The 14,378-nt window shown below is 43.3% G+C and overlaps 1 protein-coding gene across 4 annotated transcripts; it reads right to left on the bottom strand.

Moving 5' to 3' along the window:
- Positions 1–10,250: 10,250 nt before the first annotated feature.
- LOC307028162 (E3 SUMO-protein ligase KIAA1586-like) lies at positions 10,251–14,135 on the bottom strand. 4 transcript variants are annotated; one of them, XM_079662962.1, is made up of 5 exons: positions 13,829–14,135; positions 12,917–12,979; positions 12,759–12,815; positions 12,606–12,662; positions 10,251–11,137 (listed from the first exon to the last, which is right to left on the bottom strand). In XM_079662962.1, the coding sequence occupies exons 1-5, from the start codon at positions 14,091–14,093 to the stop codon at positions 10,377–10,379; spliced, it is 1,203 nt and encodes a 400-aa protein (XP_079519088.1). In that variant the 5' UTR covers positions 14,094–14,135; the 3' UTR covers positions 10,251–10,376. The 4 variants fall into 4 exon arrangements, with proteins under 4 accessions (XP_079519088.1, XP_079519090.1, XP_079519089.1 ...); XM_079662965.1 differs by lacking the exon at positions 10,251–11,137 and adding an exon at positions 11,892–12,509; XM_079662964.1 differs by having other exon boundaries at positions 10,251–11,133; positions 12,917–14,135.
- Positions 14,136–14,378: the final 243 nt, after the last annotated feature.

The raw sequence follows: 14,378 nt of genomic DNA, 5'->3' as shown, positions 1-14,378 counted from the left end.
GTAATCTTCGTAATAACTAGCAAACTAAAGATCATTTACATCCACTGCACACATAATCTGAAATAACAACTCATATTTCTCGCATCAAATGACATGAAAACGCATTTTAATTGCCAAACTAACTTTAAAATAGGCATTTTACACCGAGAATAAAACAAAGTTCAGCCATGTTTTTTTTTCTGCAGGGAAAAATGTGAAGATCACTTGACATACTGTAGACTCCAGCCATTGGAATGAATGGTGAAAAAAAACATAGGGATCCTACAATTTCAGAGGCGTTTTTGTAGAAATACTACGGCCTACGTTGTGGACCAACGTAGTTATTCCATGTTTTTTTGTGAGACTGGGTTGTCTCAGCCCATCCTGCCGGACTACCCAAAAACGGTTTTCGGGAAACAGAGAAGATCGTTTTCATCCGAGTACTACAAGACCTACACTTTTGTAGAATACAGCAAAGTCGCAGACGCTGTGTTCTGTTTTCCATGCAGGCAATTCCAGTGCAGCAGCAGCTACAGAGATTCTGCCTTTTTAACTAATGGTGTGCAGGATTGGAAGAATGTCTTGCTAAAATTACAACGACATGCGGAATGTGGATCATATCGGCAGTGCATGGAGCTGTGGGCAAGGCTTTGTAGCATCTAAAACCACTGGTTCTGTCGCTGCCCAGTTGAGTGGCAGGAGCAAATGACAGTATGCGTCAGATATGCAGAGGGACTGGAAATCAAAGAGCAATTCCTTGGATTTGTGGATTGTTCAGAAGGGGCAGACGCAGAGGCACTATTCTGCTAAATCAAGCAGTTTCTGGAGCAATGCTGACTTGACCGTTTACCAATTGTGGCACAGGGTTACGATGGGGCAGCCGTCATGTCTGGTCATGTTAATGGTGTTCAAACAAAACTACGCCAGGATCACCCGTCGACTATTTATATCCATTGCATGGCCCACATATTGAACCTTGTTTTGGTGGATGCGTGTAAGTCTAATCACACAGCAATGGGGTTTTTTCTCACCCTTGAGAGTCTGTACACCTTCTTCGCCCAACCAGGAACTCATCATGCATAAAAACAGCGTCAAAATGAGCTGGGTGTTAAAGCGGAGCTTACAGCACTGAGCGACACAAGGTGGGCTTGTAGGTGGAAAAAAGTGTCCGCTATAAAAGACTCTATGAAGGGCCTGATCTCCACCTTGTCCGAACTGTCGGCGCCACCTTATCGCAGATTTGTTGAGGCGTCTGGTCTGTTAAATGCTGTGAGAAGTGCAGATTTCTGTGTGAGTCTGATTATTTTCCATCAGTTACTCAGCATGGTGCATGTTGAACACAAGGCACTTCAAGGTAAAGAGACAACACCGTCTAAGGCTGCAAGTGTCATTGAGTCCATTATGAAATGCTTTGAAAACATGAGGGCAACAGGTCAAAAGTGGGAGGACATCTGGATTGAAATACAAGCATTCTGTCAGTCAGTTGGCGTATGCATTGAAGAGAACGATGAGAGACCGCGCAAGAGGCCTGTCAAACAACCGTCTGCTCTCGACTGTACATTTGTCACCAGCACCCTTGGCCAAAGAGAGTACCAAACAAGCATAGACAAAAACAGCTTGAAAAAGAAATGGGCAATTTAGCTCTACTATCCTGTGCTGGATAAACTTCTAGGCAGGGGCGGCGGGTACTGTAGGCTAGGGAAGTCTAAGCCTTCCCAAATATTTGTGTGACTGAATCCTGGTAAAATAAAAATATAATGTATAATGTTTGTGTCTTTGACATTAGCGCTGCAGCCACCTGTGCCCTGTACTACGAAGCCAGTTCAACATACCCTGGATATGTTTGAGTTATCTTAACAAACCCTAACAAACGAGATACTGTGGTAAAGCCAGCCTCCACTTCGGAAAACACAGTCAAGCAAGCCCGCACGTTGTATTGCGGTGCGCAAATATCCTATGCATTACGGTAGAGGCATGGAAAAACCGCCTTCAAAATAAAAGCGCTTACTTGGTCAATAACAAATACACCTACAAAACATACCAAACATATTCATATATACTGGAGCTTAAATTAATAAATATTTACTGTATAATGTGATCAATAATTATTTAAAACAAACTACGTATATCTACCACATCAGGGACGTGCACAGACATTTGGAGGGGCTATTGCTCTAAACTGGAAAAAGGGCCTCCCCCCCCCGATAAAAAACACAAGACCTTTTGAAAATTGTAACTTGTTTTTAATGTAAAAGAAACCAAGCGATTATTACATCAACTAAATTGAACAATAATTCACATCTCATAACAAAATAAGCCGACTACTTGCATTCGGTAACTTGATTTTAAAAATGAAAACCAGGGACATTTTCTGTTTTGCAGTCCATATCTCATTAAAATATCTAATGTTAGTAACTATTAAAGACAAAATGGGGACAATTCTGTTCTAATGTAGTTTGACCATTGTAAATGCTGTGCAGTCCAGACATACTGATAAAATAGAGCCTCTAACTAATTACCTTAAATAAACTCACTAATTGCAACAACTTAGGTTGTTGGTCAAGTTTCAGCACCACGCAATAATAGTTCTGCACACAGTATGTGACAATGTAACGGCCCGTCCACACAGCAGCTTTAAAAAAATCTTGAAAATCTTGGAGCTGGGAGTGTGTGAAAGCTTGGGGATTTTTTGCGACCAACAACCAATCACATGAATCTCCCGCCCCCAACATACAAAGCAATAGCAATGTTAAAACGAAGTAAACTGGATATAAACTCCCATAACAGGCGAAAACCTACCAGTTTCACCCACTGTCTCTGCCACCTCCCTCCATGCCTGGTTCCTCCGGTTTGTATCCCGGTAAGTTATTAGCGACTGGTCATAAAGAACCGGGTGATTTGCTACCGCAATAACTAATTTCTCCTCCATTTTCAGGAATATAGAAAATTAACTGCGGTCTGGCTCTCCCAGCTTGCACGCGGTTTGATTGGCTAGCGCTTGTACTGTCAGATTTGCATAAACGGGATTTGATTGGCTGACGCTTCCACCTCAGCTTCAAAAGTTGGACATTGCTCAACTTTTGAATCCTGAAAATCCTGGAAATCTTCGCTTTGCTTCCCCACAATGCAGTTCGGCAAAAAGCGAGGCAAAGTGACGTCACCCGATTCAAAGTCAATGGGCAGAGAAGCGTTGGAAGATTTTTTTAACGCTGCTGTGTAGACGGGCCGTAAGTGTTGCACGGCCAGATACGGCTTGAGAAGCTGACTCAGATAAGGAAAAATTGTGATATTATATGATCGATGATCTGACCATCGATTGATGGAGTGATATGAATGATAAGTGCAACACGTCGGCGTATTCTCTGCATACGGCAGTTTTTAACTGTATTTCCTTTATCCTGTAATATGACTTGATAGATTTAAACTCCGCACACTGAGCTCTGGTCAGCAGGCGGTGCTTTCACTGAGTCGATCTCTTTTCTATTGACGCCGGGGCTGGCAGCATCAGGTAAAAAAATGTTATTTAGCCTTCCCAAACCTGAGCCTTTCGTGCCGCCTATGCTTCTAGGTGAGTGTTCAACACGGCTTTCACCGCAGTCAATGGCCATTGCAGAAAGTGTGGATGCAGTGTTTAAATGTGACTTCAGAGGAGCAGAGAGCCTTCTCAGCCAATACGCAAGCCTCCTCTCCATCAAACCAAAACTTGCACTGACTGAGATGACAATGGTGGTGACAAAACTCCCAAGCGTATCGGTTGAAAATATAAAAAAAGAACTTGCCACTGGACATTATCCTGACTTCAAAAAGCTGTTTTGCCTGGCTCTCTCGTTACCCGTTGGTACAGCAACATGTGAGAGATCGTTCTCAGCAATGCGGCGTATCCGAAACTGGCTCAGAACAACGATGCATCAGGAGAAGTTGACAACACTGAGCCTGCTTCACATTGAGAGCAACCTCACAGAGAAAATCAAAGCGGAGGACATTATTGACGCCTATGATGCCACGGCGAAGCGTCGCATATTGTTATAAGCTGCCAAGTATTGATATTGACACTGTTTATTGTTTTAAAAAGTTAATGTTACAAATAAATACATGGACAGATACAAGGAATAAAGCAGCAACCTCTACTGATAAACAATAAAATAAAAAGCTTATACGGCACCGGGCAGGGGTAGACATTAAGGGTAAAATCAATTTTCATTATCAATGGCCCCACATTGTAACGTTGTACTTGTAACAACGACAACTGCCTCACAATACGCTATGTTGTAGCGTTAATAAACGAAACAACTTAATTTAGTAGTTTAATCTTCCCAAACCTGAGCCTCACGCGCCGCCTATGACCTTGGCTATTAAATTAAACAAAAGGAAAAAAAAGGGCTTAGGAGTTTTAACTAATGCACCAGCACTTCCAAGGGTTTGGCTGGCTTGTTGTTCTCAGTTTGAATCTTCGTGGTTTATTGCACTTATTGTAAGTCACTTTGGATAAAAGTGTCAGCTAAATGAAATGTAATGTATCCCTAAATGAGTTAGGTAAGAGTCCAACTTTAGAACAATACATTGCTTTATTTGAGGAGTACAACGTGGTAATTAATGACAAGGCAATAAGGCTTTATCACAAAACATTTGTCCAAGTCAGGAGGAAAGAATGAAAATGAATAACAGTAAATGTTGGATGCCAATATAGATGAACCATATTTGTATACAGTATAGGCAAGAGGCAATCATGAGTGTCTCTCATGCAAAACACATTTACTTATGGTTCTGTTTATTATGTTTTATACATTAGTTCCATGAGATAACGTAACTCTGTTTTATTGTAATAAAGTGGAAAAGTGGAAAGTATCCCAATAGTCAGTTTATTGCAGTTTCCAACAAGGACTCCAAACATTTGTTCTGTAAAGTGCCATTCAACCAAAAATTCTGTATTAGGAACAAATATATTGTGCAATCTCTTATAAATGCTGATGCGTACGTGTGCACATCAGTTAATGTGAGCCGACAGGCTAAAAACAAACTATATGAATAAAACATGGGAGATAGTCTTTTCATCTTCGCTCTGCTTTTCTAATGCTCATTACCTTGGCTGCGGTCTCTTTTTGTGTCTGTTTTTGCCTCTGCCTCTCTGTCTTTTTCCTCCCCTATATCTCTTTGTTGCTCCCTCTGACTCTGCTCCTAAATTCTGTTCAGTCACTTTAGGCCCAAGGGCACAACCTTGGAACTCTGGCGAACTCTAGCACCTTCGTAAGAACGTTTTTATAATTTCTACTTTTTATGTTCTATTGAATCTGTTTATCCTATTATTTATTTAAGAACATTTCTGTTTAGAGTGTATTATTGAGAGTAAACATATTTTAATATCCTCTAAGTTGAAAAGAAAACCAATTAATTTATTACCCATTTGTGTTCTCTCTGTTATTTTTCTTTCCCCTTTTATGATTAAATTAAATGAACTCGACAGCACTGAGGTAGTGTGCCAGGGTAGCACAAACCTCTAAATTAGTTATTTTCATGGAAAGTGTGAAGTTTTAACTTGCATCTTAACTGCATTAAATTGCTGATAGTTGTCCTCCATCACCCCTGGATCAGCCCCTAGGTCAGAACACGGCCATCTTTAAACTCTTGATTGCATCTTGCATTAATGGGATCCTATCACAACTTGACTTATTGATTGTTGTTATAAATATAAACAGCATATTTGCAGACTAATAGTGAGAATAGTCTCTGTACACCTGCATTCTTATGGTTGGACATTACCATTGTTGGGACTAACGCGTTACTGTAACGCCGCTATTTTTGGCAGTAACTAGTACTCTAATGCATTATTTTTTTAATTCAGTAACTCAGTTACAGTTACTTCCGTTATTTTTTTTATATAGTCTCGGCTCCCAGACGTTGGTGAGCGGCGCTAACACCGAGGCGAACAGAGATGAGAACTGTACTTAAGTGCAGTACTTGAGTAAATGTACTTAGATACTTCCTGTGTCACATGCGGAGCCGGAAACGCGCTGTGGGCGTGTTTGTGTTTACTAACAAGACTGTCATGGCGACGGCGGAGCTCAAGTCGAGTTTCTCCGCCTGGAGGTATTCTCACTATTTCACTTTTGTCGAGCACAAAGAAAAGAACGTTTTAGTTAAATGTATGTTGTGTCTTGGCGCGTCAAAGATCTTATCTACTGCCCAAAACAGCAATTCAAATCTGTTGAAACATCTGCAGAAACAACATGCTGGGACGAAGCTAGTAGCTAAGACCACAGACCCAGACTCATCCAACGCCACTCCACCTCCACCTAAGCAACAGCGGCTGGATTTTAACCGAGGGAAAAGTTGATAAAGCCATTGCACGGTATGTTGTAGAACACATGCAGGCTATTTCTACTATTTCTATTGCTATTTCTTGATCAACAGATTGTATTATTCTCCAATGCAATAACAGTACTGAACTTAAGGCTATAAGGGCATTAATGGGAGCCCTTTTTTTAAGTAATTAATGCGTTACTGTTCATAGTAACGCATTAGTTTTTGGTGTAAGTAATCAGTAAAGTAACTGAGTTACTTTTGAAATGAAGTAACTAATAATGGTAACTAGTTACTGGTTTTCAGTAACTAGCACAACACTGGACATGACTAGAATGATCCCCGGATTGTGACACATGATTCAAACATTGGTGTATTGTAGCGATTCTGCCTGTCATACCAACACACACAATCCCTCCTGTGATACAAAACCTACCCGCCCAGTCCTCCACAAGCCATTCAAAATGTTTTGTCAGCTGTGACAAGGCGGGTCGATAAAAGAGGCGAGCAAACCATCGCGATCGTCACGGGGGGGAAAAACCCTCTATTGGCTGCACGGAAGCCGGCCCTGTTGGATCGCTGTTTCTCTGCTGCGGAGAGCAGCGCACGGAAATGTAAATAGAACGCCGGCAGGCACTGACACTTCCGGGTTGAAGGTTTAGTCAGGGAAGACGGCATAAAACCCGGCCTGGACTTAATACTCAGACCCGACTACACGAAGCAGGGTAATCTGCATTTATTTAAGGTGATGTGTGGGAGGATGGGGAAATTAAACGAAGATGTGTTTTCTGTTGTTGGTGAACTGAACTGAAACTAATAGGCTATGTGGATTATTGTTTTGGGATAGCCGTGGACTGTATAAAGAAAACCTGGAACGGAGTTTTGTGGATTATGTTATTATTGTTGGACTATTTTTCATGAACTATATTGATTACACTTTTTTCACTCATTGTTTTTGAACTATTGAATATATTATTTGTCTGCATTTAAAGAGATGTGTTGTGTGTTTTTGTTCCAAGGTATTAATTTACTATATTGAAAATATATAAATATTTTACTGGGTAACCTGTTAATCCCTGAGCCTGTTTTTCAGGTCTCAGGCTTGGAAATGACATTCCCAGAACAAATGGGGCGAAGCCTGCGAGCTAGTTCAGGCAGTCAACTCGAGCACCAATGATACATTAACACGTGACGCACCTCGTCCCTCTTACAACCAACCAAACACATTCTCCTAAACATGCCGCTGTAGAGCCGATGAAAGGGAGTCAGAGGCGGTGTGTTCAGTATAGAATTCCATACTTTACTTTCCATTTAGTACAACAGACAGGTGTCTATATACGCCGGGATCCGGAGTCATGGATTATCCTGGTCCTGTGTCCTGGATCGCGAGCCCTGGATCTTGAGTCGTGGCTGTGCCTATTGCTGTGTTCGTGGATCATAAGTCCTGGATGGATATCCTTGTGGATTCATCTTCTTATTATACACACATGCATTTCCAAACATTTGGACTACCTATGTTGCAAATATATTATCTTTTCAATTTACACACGGCATCTATTGCACGTCTGTCCGTCCTGGGAGAGGGATCCCTCCTCTGTTGCTCTCCTTGAGGTTTCTCCCATTTTTCCCTTTTAAACGGGGGATTTTCTTCTTTAACCCCCAAACCACTCGCCACGGCGTTCCAGAACTCGGACGTGAACTGTGAGCCCCTGTCCGAGGAAATGTCTGACGGGGTGCCAAAACAACACACCCATGTCGCAATGAAAGCCCGGGCAATGTCTGCGGCTGATATTGACACGAGAGGAACCGCCTCCGGCCAACGGGTCGTCCTGTCCACCATGGTGAGGAGGTAGGAAAAGCCCTCAGAGGAAGGCAATGGACCAACCAGGTCGATGTTGACATGGTCAAACCTCCTCTTAGGCCCCAGGAAACACTCCAAAGGGGCCACGCACTCACCAGCCCAAGTCCTCACGTCCTTTTTCAGCCCATGCCAGACGAACTTCGCGGCCACCAAGCGTACCGAAGGCTTAACGCCGGGGTGTGACAGTCCGTGCACTGCCTCGAACACAGAGCGCCTCCAGCTGGCGGGAACGACTGGCCGCGACAGGCCCGTGGAGACGTCACACAGGAGGGTAACGCCCGCGTCGCCGAACACCACGTCCTCCAAGCGCAGCCCCGCGCCCTCCACCTTCAGAGCCTGGACGCCGGGGTCTGTGACCTGGTCCGCCGCCATGCGAGTATAGTCCAGGCCCAACTGGACGGCTCTGATGACGACTCTGGAGAGGCAATCTGCAACCAGGTTCGACTTGCCAGCCACATGCTTAATGTCTGTGGTGAACTCCGAGATGTAGGAAAGCTGCCACTGCTGACGTGCCGACCAAGGCTCTGCCACTTTAGACATGGCTCCGTGAGCGGCTTGTGGTCGACAAACGCCATAAATTCACGGCCTTCCAGCAAAAAACGGAAGTGCCGCACGGCCAAATAAAGTCCAAGGAGCTCTCGGTCAAAGGCGCAGTACCTGCGTTCTCTGGGCGTCAGCTGGCGGCTGAACAAGGCGAGCGGCTGCCAAGCGCCCTCCACCCACTGCTCGTGCACCGCACCAACTGCATAGTCCAATGCGTCTGTGGTAATGGAGATGGGAGCCGTGGATGATGGGTGCGCCAACAGAGCCGCCTGAGCCAACGTGGTCTTGACCTCCGTAAAAGCAGACTCGGCCTCCGCCGTCCAGTCGATCGCCTGGATGGGGGTTGTGCCCTTCAAAGCCTCATACAGCGGCCGCATAATGTGGGCGGCCCGGGCGATAAAACAGTGGTAGAAAGTCACCATCTCCAGGAACTCACGGAGCGACCGGGCTGTGAGTGGGCGAGGAAACGCCTCTACAGCCTCAACCTTCGTCGGCAGGGGAGCTGCACCGCCCTTGGTGACGTGGTGCCCGAGGAAGTCAATGTCAAAAACCCCGAACTGGCACTTTGCAGGATTGATTATCAACCCGGTGTTCACTGAGCCTCGTGAAAAGGGCTCGGAGGTGCGACACGTGCTCTTCTACCGAAGCGCTGGCGACGAGTATGTCGTCCAGGTAAACGAACACGAACTGCAGGTCCTGCAGCACTCATTATATATATCGCATACTTATTCCTAGGGTCCGCCCAGGAGTGAAGCCACCAATTAGAGATTTGAAGGGAGGAGCAACCGACACAACTCCTCCCACAGAATCTGTATGTAAACTGTCCCAATATTCATACTCAGCTCTCTCTTCTGACTGACTGTCCTGATACGTATATCACACGGTAGTAGAATCGAGCCCAGAGTACTTTACTGTTGCTTTTACCATTAAATCAGCTCATTGCTTATCTCATACCTCGGTGTTCGAGTCCTTTCCTTGAAAAGACTACTCATCAACGATCGGCGCGGAGCAGAGTCGAACCTTCAACCACGCCCAGTGGTCAAGTTGTAAAAAAAAGCCAGGGGGGATGGTGGATCTGCATGCCCCCCCCCCCGGAGATTAAAAACAAAAACTAACCTGCAATTCAGGGTAGTTGAGTAGACTGGATATATGTTTGGTGCTGACTGCCTTAAGGGCCCTTAATTTGATCTGATGACAGCGCATTTGGTGGGAGACCAACGTTGTACCCTTTTGATTAGTGTTTAAGCACAAAGATAATTATTATATTCTATTACTGTAAAACAACTTGCATGCTATGGATATATTACGTGTCAGATACTCCTGTCATTGATCTTGACCAAGGCACCTCAGAATTAGAGTTGGTCCCATGGCTACCACTGCTCCTACATAGTTAGGGTAAATGCAGAGGACACATTTTCCCACTGGGTGCAAGTGCAACTTCAACTTCAACTTCACACTCACAATACCTATAAATCTACTGGGAATTCATCCATTAAATGTTGAAACAAAACCTCACAAAACATTGAACATGAATCCTCTCTAGTCAAGTCCGTTTTAATTCAAGTGCAAGAACATGGATTAAACAAATATACTATTTACAAAATCTGAAAATAATACATATAATATGATATACAAATACAAATAAACAGTTTTATTCAATGGCTACCAACCCAATTCTCCCCTATACTGTAGTATCTCATAGGATCTTCCAAAGAGTTTCATAATCATGTTTTTTAATGACAACTTTCCGGGCTCTTGCTCTCAGATCATTAGCCAAGCTACGACTTTGAAGCCAAGACTTGACATAAACTTCTGGTTTGAGCATTTGTAGTGGAGGGCCAACACACTTGATGAAAAGCAAGGCTGACATACTTTTTACCTCTAGCGTGCTTCTAGTTGTGGTTAAAATGTTCATCTGACTGAACCCACGCTCACACTCAGCTGTGGAGATGACCAGTGTGTTCACTGCTTGAAGGAGGGGTTTTAGCTCTTCTGGTGCTTGTGGTGTCATTTCATCAACAGTTTTGAGTTTCACCGTATCAACATATTCCCTCATTCCTCTCTGAATTTGTCTGCCATCATCAAGCTTGAAAAAGTAGCAGAGTTCCTGTATTTCCTTTTCGGCATAACGAACACCACACACATCTGGCCAGTTTGATGGCTGCAGCACTTTGACATTGTCAAGAAAGCTCTGGTACTCTTCTTTGCTTCTCTGTTTTCCAGGCAGTGATCCCATTCTTGTCTCAATTTTAGCAGCCAAAGCATGAACACATTTTTGGTGGTTTATTTCTCTGCTGTGTCTTAAATTATTTGTTAGTGGCACCCCTTTGAATAGCTTCAAACCGATTGCAGTCTGAGCCACTTCTGCCGCTGGTCCAGGCTGCTCTGCCATGGACTTCAACACACGGACCTGCCGACTGAGTATTGCTACAGCCTTGGGGAGCGTCATGTTTCTGTCTTGAAGAGAGAGAGAGAATTCAGACAACTCTTCTAAAGCATCATATATGATTCCAAGATTGTGCACAAAGGTGACATTAGAAAGGCGATCTATTAAACCACTGAACATGCATTTCTCTGTTGAACTTCTTTTAGGATCAACTGAGGCATTGGAAAAGTGCTTGTGGATTGCAGGGTACTGCTGCCATACAGCTTTAATGGTCCTGTAACTGGATGCCACCCATCTAGTGCTGAGAATTCTCCCTATGTTCAGACACTGTAAAGCAAGTTCCTCACAACATTCAGTGAGCTCATGGCGGTTTTTGGCCGATGCATGATAGAGACTGTACACTTTGTCAAAGAAAAACTGGAAGTCATTCATCCCTACAGTTTCTTCAACAGCATCTCCAACACTCAGCTCAAGACGGTGGTTCATGCAGTGCCACACCATTACGTTTGGAAACTTTTCTACGATTTTGGTTGCAACACCTGCTTTACTTCCAAGCATTACAGAAGCTCCATCTGATGCAAAGCAAACAAAGCGTTCACTCAGAATAGCTTCAGAGAAGCCATGATGTGACAGATCTTTCATTAGAGCTTGATAGATTTCACCTGCATTGGTAGCAGAAAGCTCAACTAGATCCAAGAAGAATGTTAGGGGCTCTTCTCTCATCCCTAAGCTCGCTCTAATATAAATGATCAATACTGATTTTTTTACTGTCAGTTGTAGCTTCATCTATCATAACAGAAAGTTTTGTTCCACTTTGAAGGACCTTTCCAACTACTCTCTTTCGCATTTCATTTGCTATGTGTTGGCTTATTGTTGCACAGGAATAGTCTGAATGTAAAGTTCTTCCCATGTCTAGTCCATTCAAGACTTGCAGATCAATATCGGACGGTAGATCTGTGAAAGGCCTTCCAGATTTCACAATCTTGTAAATTGTACGAAATACCCTATCAGTAGTTAAGAAGTGATCCCTTTGCATTTCAGAAGTCAATGTTTCCAATGTCTTTTCTTTTGCTTTTTCCATGGTTTTCTCAGCTGCTTGGTGATAGTCTGACATTTTATGCTTGTGTATTTTCTTACGAAGAGACTGCAGCTGTGCTGCTCGGTTTGTACCATAGGCTGTAACCTTAACGTTGGACCACTCCTCAGCAATATGCAACTGGCTGCTCCCACCTGTATTTGGCCCAACCACTTTCATTTTCTGGCAGGTTAGGCAGCCAAGTTTTTTGCTTTGACATATTAGCCATGGATAATACTTTTTTTTCTCCCTGAACTTGGTAGATGTCCAGCATTCAGGGATATCTTGCTCATTATCTCCCTGGTTATTTTGGTCAGAATCATCGACACTATCTCGCCCTGCTTCTGCCTCCTCCTCTCTTCTTTTTTCTACCACAAAAACATAAAATCTATGTTAAAACCCCACTTGGTAAGATACATTTCCCCTCTTCGAAAAAGAAAAGTGTCTATTTAGAATTATCAAACCTGTTCCTTCTCCAGCTCTAGGCTCCTCTGCTTCTGCCTCCTCCTCTCTTCTTTTTTCTACCACAAAAACATAAAATCTATGTTAAAACCCCACTTGGTAAGATACATTTCCCCTCTTCGAAAAAGAAAAGTGTCTATTTAGAATTATCAAACCTGTTCCTTCTGCAGCTCTAGGCTCCTCTGCTTCTGCCTCCTCCTCTCTTCTTTTTTCTACCACAAAAACATAAAATCTGTTAAAACCCCCCCTTGGTAGGATTAGCTACATTTCCCCCTCTTCGAAAAAGAAAAGTGTCTATTTAGAAATATCAAACCTGTTCCTTCTCCAGCTCTAGTCTCCTCTGCTCTCCTTCCTGCTTCCTCGCCATGATTATCCTCTATATGAAGAAAACAACGGCATTATGGTTTTGTTAGAATGAGCAGACAGTGAAGTAGGCCTACTGTCAAGTTGTGTTTTTTTTTCATATACAATAAGAGCGATGACATTCAACCACCAGAAGCCGCTATCACACGATTCGGAGGCATGCATCACATTTAAAGCTTTTTAAGTAATACATTTTGGTCGCTCACAGTGACTAAAGGTGCAATTTTCACACTTAATTTATATTATATGATCTCACTCAAATGAATGGAAAGCTTATCAAACAAAGTGCTTAAATCACTAGTGGATACATGATCATCGAATTGATACACAAAATCAGCCTAAAGATCCTCCAGGAACCTTAATTCAAATGGGTTCTTTCGGAACCAGTTTTCATACTGAAGAATCCCAAACTTGGACTATCTACCATCCTTAACTGAACTTCACCGGCTGTTTCAGGAACCGTCAACGACACCTGTTCTTCTCTGTGTTCTTCTGCCCCTGTCGTCTCTGCTTGTACACTAGCTTGCTCTGCCTCATCCTAAATTACATTTAACTTTTTTCCCCGACTGAACATCTCAAGGCTAGTTAAGTGTGTTGCTTATGCGGCCGCCTAAGCAGTAAAGAGCTGTGGGAAACCCTGCGAGATATTCCATGTGAAAAAGAAATCAAATCTGAAATTAACTTTGTGAATATAAGAAAGGTCTAACCTGACGTTGGTTACTATAGCAGCTAGTACTAGCTGCCTGGCGTTAGGCTAGTTAACAAGAAAAAAAACGTAAGCTCCCAAACTATAACTCTGTTGTTATCGCCTCTGTCCAGAGATTACACATTTGGTGACATATCAAAAGTATTCTTGACTTACCTTCAGTGGTACTTTTTGTCCTCTTAAAGCCGAAGTAGTCCCTCAGGTCAAGCTGTCCTTGTCGCTTACTGGCCATGATGCTTGCACAGGCTGCGCTGCTATCGTTGACGCTGACTGACTTGACATCAATTTCGTGATCGTGATATGTGCACGAGCCCCTCGTCAACAGTATTTTAGCGGCTAAAATAATGTGGACGAGGGGCACGTGACGTGCACATATAAAATGTAGAATGTTGAAAATTAAACATTGGCAATATTTCCACATTAATTGATCAAATAACAGGGGATGGGAAGGGGGACAAGGGGGATGGTTTTGACCATTTTAATACCTAAGGGGGATGCCATCCCCCCCCATCCCCCCTCAACTCGACTACTGACCACGCCACTGGTTGGTGCTCCAACAGTAGCCAGAATGCCCAAAACCGGAAGCTGTCATACACTCTGGTAGCTATCATAGCAGCAATATGAAAACTCCGTTATTGACATACATATGAAGATGGATTATCAGTAATCATTTCAGGCACATTAGATTAACCTATGGATTAACCTT

The sequence above is a fragment of the Notothenia rossii genome (genome assembly GCF_949606895.1).
Source record: "Notothenia rossii genome assembly, chromosome: 2".
NCBI lineage: Eukaryota > Metazoa > Chordata > Actinopteri > Perciformes > Nototheniidae > Notothenia > Notothenia rossii.
This window is presented reverse-complemented; position numbering and strand designations above follow the sequence as displayed.